Here is a 9,796-nt window from a genome sequence, read left to right as displayed (position 1 = left end):
TCTCCTGGTCTCCTGTCAGTCATTTTCACATTGTGGATCTCAGTTTGAAGTCAGAATTCCTCCTGAGCTGGACTAAATAACTCAGGACTCTGCCAAACGCTGACTTTGTGTCCGACTTTTAGCAAAAAATAAAATGACTAACTGGCTAACTGAGATAAGGAGCTACAGCAGCTACACTCAGTGGATACTTTATCATAAAGTAAAGGCATCAGTCCATCAGGAAACCACAGAGAGTCGAGGCAAAGCAGCAGGTCATCAGGGGGAACACCAGAAAGTGTTTTCTCCGTGAAGTATTATCCAGTTTGACCCACTCAGGTTACAGAGTGGGAGTGAGAGACGCACCTTCCTCCCTTTTATCGGTTATAAAATAGTTACATAATGTTATTCTAACTGATTTAAATTGAATGATTTATTGAAACGGTTGATTTAATCAGCTAATCGTTTCGGCTCTGTTGGTGTTAGTGGACGGTTTGGGTTTGTCTGTGATTGGATTAACTTCTGAGACGCTGACGTTAGCCGCAGCAGCTGTGCGACTTCTGACTTCTCTCAGGCTGATTTTAGCACTCGAATGCTTTGTCCTGAGTGCTAAAGTTGGGAGTGTGAGGCTATTCTGTCAGTGTGATTGATTTATGCGTGTTTTCCTGTGGTTGATTTCCATGGGCTATTTCAGTCAGGTCCCAAACCTCTCCTGCTTCTCTGCTTCTGCATCCGGATCCCCTGCTGTGCCAACAAAGCGGTTGTATTGACACAAATGAAGAAGCTGCGTATTGTTTTGGTTTTGCCGTCAGCGCAGTTGGTCTCAGTGAAGGATAAAACACATCCTGCACCAGACTTCACTGGGATTTTCTCATTTTCTTCACCTTCAGCCATCAGAAGTTTGTTGTGCTTTGATCACATGGAAATTCACACATTTGAGCTTAAAGCATCACTCAAGAGAAAATAATTTTGCATGCATTTCAGCTCTAATTGCTCTTCTCGGCGTCCAAAGCCACGCTTTGATTTAAAGAAAGTCGCATTTGACTTTACATAACAACAATTATAGTCCTTTCTCTCCATGGCTTGCCTGAGTAAAAGTGGGGTTTGTTTGCAGAGGCTCAAAGTGCAAAGCAAACAAACCCACTTGATGAAGTTAATTATACATCAAACACACTCCGAGGCAGCCTGGAAGCCTGTAATTGTGAAGCCTGCCTTTGCCCACCCCAGACAGTTGTGCACTTGCATAGATATAAAAGTTGTACGACTCCAGGAATCGGAAGGAGTCGTACAATAGTTGTTAGAAGAGTTCTGAAGACGCGTGCCTGTGACCCGTCTTTGAAACTTATAAAATATCTGCTCCTCTCCTTTCTAGTAGTCTCTCATCATCCTGTCGTCCCAGGAATTTCTGGCTCATCTCAGTACCTTCTCAGGCAATAATTCCCCCAGCAGCTTCATGAAAGATTCATTAGGCTTTCACAGAGTCGGTGCCGTCTTCTTCTTCTTCTTCTTCTTCTTCTTCTCTTTTTTTTTTATTTGGGAGCTGCTGTTTGAAGGACAGTGTTAAAGGTGTTTTGACAGTCGCTCCAGGAGGAGAAAAGCCTGCCACACTGCTTCAATAACACCTGCGGAAGCAATAACGTTTCCCGCCTCAGCGGAATAGACGGATCTCATCACCTGGTGGCCTCAGCTGATATTTATTCCCTGACTGGCGCCTTGGGGTGGATTAGAGAGGTGGGATGGTGACGGGGTGGGAGTTGGGGGAGGGGTGATCATCTGTTTGAAGGCCTGAGTGGTTTGGAGAAGATGCTGACGGAGACTCCAGGAGCTGTGAGGAAGACCTCCAAGTTAATATTCAGGAGAGGGGAGTTCAGGGGCATCCTGGGAGGTGCAAACCAGAGTTAGAAGGAAAGTATGGATGTTTGAAGTTGGGTGGGAGCAGTTTATCAGCTTGTTTTCATGTTTTTTCCAACCCTCAGTAGCCAAAAAATTGATTAAACGCCCCTTTATGTAGAAGTTTACGGTAACTACAGCGGCAGAAAGATTGACTGCTCTGTCTTTCTTCTACACAAATCTTTCCTTCTATCTTTTCTTTTTTGTTTGCCTTCCGTATCTTTCCTGTTCCTGTTCTTTGTCCTCCATCATTTTTTCTGACTTCCTTCTGTCTGTTTTTCTTTCCCTGACTCCATCAGCTGAAATTAAACTATAGTGAAAATCTTCTAAATTGAATTTAAAAAAAAAAAGCACTTGTAATTGCAGTGACAGATTTTTGGCCACTAGGAGGCAGCGCACCAGCAGCTGCCACATTTTCTCTGCTGTTACAGCTTATGTGTTGACAAACATTCGTCTTCCTCCTTGTCTAGTAGACGCAGATTCTGGATTCCTGGGACTTTTATCTTCCCATCAGATCATCTGTGTGTCCACTTGAAGTTGAGCCCAACATTTTGTGTTTCAGTTCTGGGTTGGTCTCCACCTCCAGCTCTTCAGCTGCTGCAGATCAGCAGTCTGCCGTTTGCTGCTAGGCAAGTTTATTGGATTTAACTTCACCTGACTTTGCGTCAGCATGAGGTAAGGAGAATAATAAAGACGCTTTTGGATGAACTGTTCCTTTAAAGGGACAGTTCACCCCATAGTTAAAAATCCATATTTTTCCTTTCTCATCTCACCTGTTGTGCCGTTTCTCCATCTAGATACCTGTGATGTTCCATTTAGTGCCAACACTTTCAAGAGGAAGCTGAAATCTCCCATCCAATATCTCCAGAACTATCCAGATGACTAAACAGAAATGCAGGTAAGAGGATTCATTTCAATTCAATTTTTTTTCAATTAAGTGCCAATTCATGACAGAGCTATCTCAAGACACTTTACAGGAGACATATGAATTTTGGTGCGAACTGTCCCTTTAATAACACAAACTGAATGGACTGAATGTGACCCAACGTGTGGTCCCGTGTTATAGATGGCCGCTTTGTTGCCTTGAACCATTGACCTGGAGTTCATCCTGAGTTCACTTCACGGCGTTTTAGCGCCATATTGGAGGAACAGACTTGTGCAGAAATTTAAGTTGCCTGCAGGCACTTCTGTGCTTCTGTTATTTGTAATTTGCATAAATTATTCCTCTTCCTTAAAATCCTGTTTAGACCGGGGCATGGTGTCCTCGCCACAAGAAGTGTTTTTACATCACGTTTTGTTGCTCGGCATCAGTCTCTCGCTCTGAGTGTTTATCAGCAGTTCTGCTATCTGATCTCCGAGATGAGTCAATAAGATATGCAAATCAGCTTTATGCAAATCACATCCAAGCGGGTGTTGTGAGCAGGAGAAAAGGAGAAAGAGGCGCGAGTCTGCAGGTTTTTGGAAGTCTGCAGCGCGATCACGCTGCCAGCCTTATTAATCTCTCGCGCTTCAGCGGCGCAGTGTGGTAGCTCATCTTCACACGGCCTGCTGTTTCCACCACCTTCCTCTCAAATTACAGTCAGTAATCTGTTTGGCACTTAGACGAGTCACAGAAGAGAGGGAGGAAGAAAAAACAATGGGAAGCAGATTCGGAGAGAAATAAACATTTTAATTAAGTGTTTGGCACTGACAAATTTAGATTTCACACGCACAAACAAACAAGGTAACATTTTCACAAATTAAATAAAGATTTGTATTTAGATATGAGATTTGTATTTAGATAGACATAAGTTAAATAATCTGAAATACGGACGAAGTGCACACACCAGTCCTGCGTCACAACAGTGATGCTTAAAAATGTAGGACAGCGAAGTATCATTCATGAAATAAGACTGTACATCACACTCTTGACAGGCAAGAATAAATACAAACGTTAAAAAATTCAGGAAGTCGAGGGGGAAAGTCGTCTGTTCGGATATCCGTCACAGTGCCAGGAAGCACACAAAAGGCTCGCCTTCAAAGTCACGCAACGGTGGCGTCGTCCTGCGGAGAGGTAGATATCGCTCAACTGTCACGCACGTGTGTCCTGTTAGAGAGCAGGACGAAGTCACAGGGACGAATTAAAAGGCAAGAACAGTCACTCAGTCGGGACAAAGAGACGCTGACAGTGTGTGGCCTTGTGCTAATTCCTCGTCACAGCTCGATCCTGCTGCCCTGTCACAAGTTGAAAGGGAAATTTCTCAAGAAAAAAAAATCTCTGAGGGATTTTATTTCGCCTCAGAAGTTCTGTTCAGTTCAGTTCATCGGGCTTTGGTACAGAATGACGCACACAAATCAAAACCAAAGTGTCTCTGTCTGCTTTCAGTTACAGGTGAGGCAGCTCCCTCTGGTACGAGCGTGGTGTTTGTGCCCAGAAGCTGTCGTCGTGGCAACACAATGGATACGGCATCCCATCATGGAGTGGCTGCGCTGCCTTTGAGATCAGCCTGGTTGTTGGGTTAGTTCAGCTTCTGTCGTCCTCCTGTCTGTTCAGCATCCGCTCTGTCCTCTCCCCTTCTTCACTTTCCACTGAAGCCACACATCTGGCAGCTAAAAGTCTGTTTCCTAGTGTCCTCTGCCCTTTTCCTGTGTCCGTCCTTGCAGCTGCCATGTGTTTCCTCTGCCTCGTTCTCTAAAGTTGAATTCGGTGGAGAACAATGACCTAAATAATAACCTAAAATTCATGGTTTTCTTTCTCTATAGCATATTTTATACAAATTTAACTACACTGTCCATGTCAACCTTGTTGATCAGAAGTCAAACCAGGCTCCAGCTTTTCATCCTCCCATCAAAACGTCCTCTTTCAAAGCTCGCCATGGTTTGCATTTTTTTTGTGAGCTCGAGTGTGAAGCGTAACAGACGCAGCAGGGAGTGCAGAGGTGCTGCTGGCAATCTGCAAGGTCACTGGCAAAAAAAAAAAAAAAGTAAACACATGCAGTAAGTCAAAAAGAAGCCAAAGAGACACAAATGGTTTGGGGAAGCCATCGCAGGTCACCTTCCCCGCTCGCTGAGCTCCGGGCCCCTAGTTTCACTTTTAAAACTTGGACAAAGTCCTGCGAAAACGATGCTGTCGTTTTCTTTTCCCAGCAGTGAGGTGAGAAGGGATGCCGTTTAACCAGACCCAAAGCTGAGGGTGAGTGATCCAGGTTGGTGTAAATCAAGCCACGTCCTCACTCGCTCATATCTTGGTCTCTTTGTAGTGTGCTCTGAAGGAGTCCCGGATCGCCAGGAGTCCAGAGGCCAGAAGATGTCCGCTCACTTTGCAGTGCCACTCCTGCGACCGGCCCCTTGAAGATAAAATGGAGGAGATCTCTCAGTAAAACGAAGGTGAACAGACAAACAATATGAAGTTCAATTCCACAGTAAACGTTCAGTTTTGTCTGAATGACATGATGAGCAGAGAAGCGTCTTTCTTGCGCTACTAGCTTACTAGCTTCACCTGTATGATCATCAGTGCTAATTGTGTTTTTTTTTTTTTTGTTATCACAAGTCAGCAGCTCACAAGTGGCTTTAGTGTTTCTCTCTCAGTTAAAGGTTTTGGGTATGACATCGCAAGCACTCAAACCAATTTCTTGTAAAACTTAATCTCCTTTGTTCTATTTGTTAGCATCTTTCATGAAGTTTTAGTTTTCTCTGCAGTTCGAGGCGAACTCCAAGCCAAACAAAACAACGCTGAAGTTCCTCACTCGCTGAGGCCAGAACGTATTTAATTTCCTCCAGAGGTGATAGGATCTGTTTCACAGGCCTGTACTGTAAAAAGCCCCATTGACCTTGATGCTGTGGTTCTGTTGTCGGGACTTGAAAGCTAACAAGCATTCAAAATTAATGTCATAGCAAATAAGTCCAAGAGAACCTCGGCTGGTTAGCTTGAGCTTTTTCTTGAGAGGAAATTAAAGGCGAGAGGAAGTAAGAAAGGAAGGAGTGAAGGCATTCATCCCTCGGGATGTTTTCACTTCTTTGTGCGATGATCACTCTTGCATAACAGCAGCATTGGCAGGCTGATGCAGCTCAGGCGCCTGCTGCTTGCTTGTAAACGATCTTGGAATTGAAGCTTATTAGTTTCAGTTTCAGCTAAACGCCTAAAATGTGAATGAACTTGATAGCAGCAGCAGATCGGCTCTCAATCACTTCACACACACTCAACAGAAAATTTAAAAAAGCCACGAGGCTGTGAATGTGTCCTGATGTGATCTTTTGGGCTCGGCTGTAATGGGCCGACTAAAAGCCTGCTGAGATAATCGCAGATTAGAGATCATGAGTGTCTTTGGCTTTCCTCTTTTTAATGTCGTGAGAGTTTCACTCTGAAATGCTTCAGCCCAGTTCACAGATGTAAAAACTCTTCACGAAAAGTTTGCAAATCAAAAATTATGACTGATTTCGAGAATTTATGATCCCCAAATCTAAATTTTGACTCTGAAAATTGTTTAAACCCGCAGATAAATGAATGTCTATTACATTCAAGCCCTGACTAAGCCTGTCAGTGCCAGATAAACACACTAAACCAAGATGGTGAACATGGTAAATACGCCTGCTAAATCAGCATGTTTGTCTGGTCATTGTCCCCATGTTAGATTGGTGACGTTAGCATCCAGCTCAAAGCACAGCTGGGTCTGAGTGCAGCCTCGCAGACCTGCTAGCATTGGGGGTGTAAGAAAATACTGATGCACTTGAGTGTCGTGATATTACGTTCCGAGAAACTGAGGGGATTTTAATTGTTAGTTTGAATACAAAGATTTGTGGCTGAGTCCAGTCCAACTCGGCTTCAACTGAGACAAGAAGAGGTCAGCACATATCGCTAGCGTAAACACAAAGAAAACAGGCCGATGAAACGATGTATCGCCTTGCTTCCAGCATCGCAGTGTGCTGAATCATAACCCGCTGTGCTGTCATATCGCAGTAAATGTTAATAATGTCATAAATCATTCTCAAATCTTTGACTACTCTTAATCTCAGGATTTTGCCTCATCATCGTGTCTTAACGATAGACGCGTTGGACCAAAGGCTTTCACGTTATCCCGCACACGCTGACTCATGCTCATGCCCAAGTGCGGTCACGTGCCCGACTGTGTGGCAGGAATGAGCCTCCCCAGTCGTCTGTTATCAGCCCTCTGCGTCCCTGTGCTCTCCGGTATATTGAATCTGTGCAGAGGAAAAGCCGTGCGTGCTCATAACTGAATTGACCAAATCTGCAGTTGCGTTCTCCTGCAGCCTTGGCAAAAAAAAAAAAAACAAGGAAAAGAGACTACAGTGCAGTTAAATGAGGCGCCGTGAGCCTGGCCCTGTGTGAGAGAGCTGCCGCCACCTGTTTTCTGTCGCGCTGAGGTTCATTTCATTTAATCAACTGAGACAAATAGAGCTGCAGGGCTCCGCCGAGAGTCAAATTGATCATGTAAGCAGCAGAAAATCTGCAGCAACTTAGTTTCAAAGGGCATGAATCATGAGAAGGAGGGCTGTTCCTCCTCCCCGACTTCCTCTCACTCACATGCTCACCTACAGGGTGGTTGTGATTGTGCTGCAGATAGATGCTGGCAGAGGTCAAAAACACAGAATGGGCTCAATTAAGACGGATGAGATGGACTCGCGCTCTCTCCAGATATTTCTTTTAATAGGCTTCTCACGGCCTTAAATCCTCTCAGCCTGCTTAGCTCCTGGAGCTCACTTTGCCCTTGGTTTTACTTCTATCTTGGCTTTATTTCTTAAAGGACCATTCTGTCTTTTTAATGGGATCAGATAGAATAAAATACTCTATGCAGGTCTGAAATCTGACATTGACTGATTGGGCTATAAGTACAGCAGCTTACGTCTGCATCTTTTGCATGTTTTTGAAACTACAAAATCATGCAAATTTAGTATTATTAATTTTAAAAAGCCATCCATCAACAGGATCCAGGATTATATGGTGAATGGTTTAAAGGGAAATTCAAACCAAATTCAATTCTATTCTTTCATTTATTTGTTTTGGTTTTATATGCTGAGCTTTGGAAATATCATTCTGCACTTTCTGCTTCCACCCCTCTAATAGTTTTTACTGGGACTACTTCTATTCGAGTTGAATTTGATGGAGAACAAAGTATTTCCAGTAAAAATAGTTCAGTGAAATCTGATGGCGGTGAGTCGCAAGTAAAAAAAACTGTTTTTGTACTTTAATTCTGAACTTAGCTCATATTTTGTTTTTCAAGTCTTTAGCAAACATTTAACCGCACAAACTTCATCGGTGCCCTGGAGTCTTAATTGTCGACCCTCTATGAAAACAGAAACTCTAAAAATATGTGCTGACTGCATCTATTCTGCTGTGATCCTTCACACACACACGCACACACCGCAGCCTCCTCTTCCTCCCTTATAATTCAATAGCCCGGGCAGTCTCACACTAATTCAAATTCGCTCTTTCTCCTTCTTTTCCTTCCCCAGCTTCCATCCTTACCTGGTATCTGTTCGGCAGAGGTGCGTCAGTCGGGTCTTCCTGGCTCCGGTGGGCTCCAGCAGGTAGAGGCAGGAGTGGACGTGGGCCCGAACCCCCTCCAACAGCACCTCGGGGTGCTCCGTGGAGACCGAGGACAGGTACAGAGGGCCGCAGGATGGGTCTGCCTGCCAGGTCCTGAGAGGGAAGGATGAGAGAGCTGCTCACTGTGTGCATTTCTAACACTGTGAGTGCACTGAATCAAAAATGGCAATTAAATAAATATAAAGTATCCTGCAAACATCTGACTGACACACACATACCGTGTGTCAAAGACTCATATATTTGCCACAGTGGCATGGAGTTCCACTGTTATCCAAAAACTTTTAAAAACATCCCACACACATCATCCTGCTGCTACAAATACTGACAAATGTGGAGCCGGTGTAGGAGGTCACTGAAAATGAAGTGAAACTATACGTTTGTGAGGTGCCTTTAAAGATTCACGTCTCTAGCAGGAATCAGCAGGCTCGGCGCTGACCGCCATAGACAGGAAGCATTAGGAGAAGGACTCATTTTTCTGGGATACAATAGAACAGAACATTTCTACGTGATTTGCTTGTTTGAATGCCTGAGTGTTGATGTTATTGTCTTCCTCAGGGGTAACTCATAGTTCATGTAGGCTGTCAGAGAGAGGAGATATGATAGGGCTGCAGTGTGATGTGATCCAGCTGCAAACACAGATACTGTCTTCTCTCATCTGACTTCAGGCTTGGATTAAAATTTCATCACCAACTCCTTCTTAGACCTCTCACACACACACACACACACACACACACAATCACACTGCTGTCTCCGACTTTAAATCAAGCTGACACTTTCAGAGTATTTTTGGCTTTGACTCGTCCGCCCTCCCTGCTCTGTGGGCTCAGCAGGTTAGGAGCCAGAGGCCCGTTAAGCCTGGGGCTCGCCTTGCCTCATTACCTGAGCAGCAGGTGCTCCTGTGGGGGCCGGGAGCCCAGGCCACAGCCCTGATCCTGTAGGAGGTAGCGGTAGACGTCGGTGTCCTTGGACAAGGTCTGGACGACGGCGGCCTGACGTAGGTTTCCCTCCCACAGCTCCTGCTCCCTCAGCAGCCGGTGGAGCAGCTCCTTCTGCGGGGCCTCCACCTCCACAGAGCCGCGCCACATCCACAGCGGGCAGCCGTCGTCCATCTGCAGATGAGTGGAGAATTAGAACTGAATGTACCACCCATCTGACCCCTCACATGCCCTGATGTCCTCCCAGTAAACCAGGCTGCTGGTGGTGCGACACGTCCTGGTTGTCACACGAGGATGAAGAGACAGTAATGCTTTTTGTTAAGGATAGTTTTGAGAAGTGTTCATCAAAAGGTAAAAGGGCTTTATAGGATGCTTATTAGCATAATTATGTGTTCGTACATGTTAATAGCATAATAAACACATTTATTGTTAGATTATAAGACATTATTAA

The 9,796-nt window shown here is 44.7% G+C and overlaps 1 protein-coding gene and 1 long non-coding RNA gene across 6 annotated transcripts in view; one reads left to right on the top strand and one right to left on the bottom strand.

The window, feature by feature from the left end:
• Positions 1-3,517: 3,517 nt before the first annotated feature.
• si:dkeyp-23e4.3 (rho GTPase-activating protein 7) overlaps positions 3,518-9,796 on the bottom strand; it is a 73,030-nt gene continuing 66,751 nt past the window's right edge. For all 5 annotated transcript variants that reach the window (XM_046409974.1, XM_046409973.1, XM_046409975.1 and 2 more), the window contains 3 exons: positions 9,290-9,519; positions 8,330-8,503; positions 3,518-5,192 (listed from right to left, as the gene is read on the bottom strand). In XM_046409974.1, the coding sequence (XP_046265930.1) occupies positions 5,084-5,192; positions 8,330-8,503; positions 9,290-9,519 (513 nt within the window). In that variant the 3' untranslated portion in view covers positions 3,518-5,083. The remainder of the gene's footprint in view (positions 5,193-8,329; positions 8,504-9,289; positions 9,520-9,796) is intronic.
• On the top strand, positions 5,096-9,368 carry LOC124070256. Its single transcript, XR_006845164.1, has 3 exons — positions 5,096-5,232; positions 8,317-8,552; positions 9,241-9,368. It is a non-coding gene; the product is annotated as an uncharacterized LOC124070256 (long non-coding RNA).

This window comes from Scatophagus argus, chromosome 14 (genome assembly GCF_020382885.2).
Source record: "Scatophagus argus isolate fScaArg1 chromosome 14, fScaArg1.pri, whole genome shotgun sequence".
Taxonomy (NCBI): domain Eukaryota; kingdom Metazoa; phylum Chordata; class Actinopteri; family Scatophagidae; genus Scatophagus; species Scatophagus argus.
The sequence above is the reverse complement of the archived record's forward strand: the minus strand, read 5'-3'. Positions and strand labels throughout refer to the sequence as shown.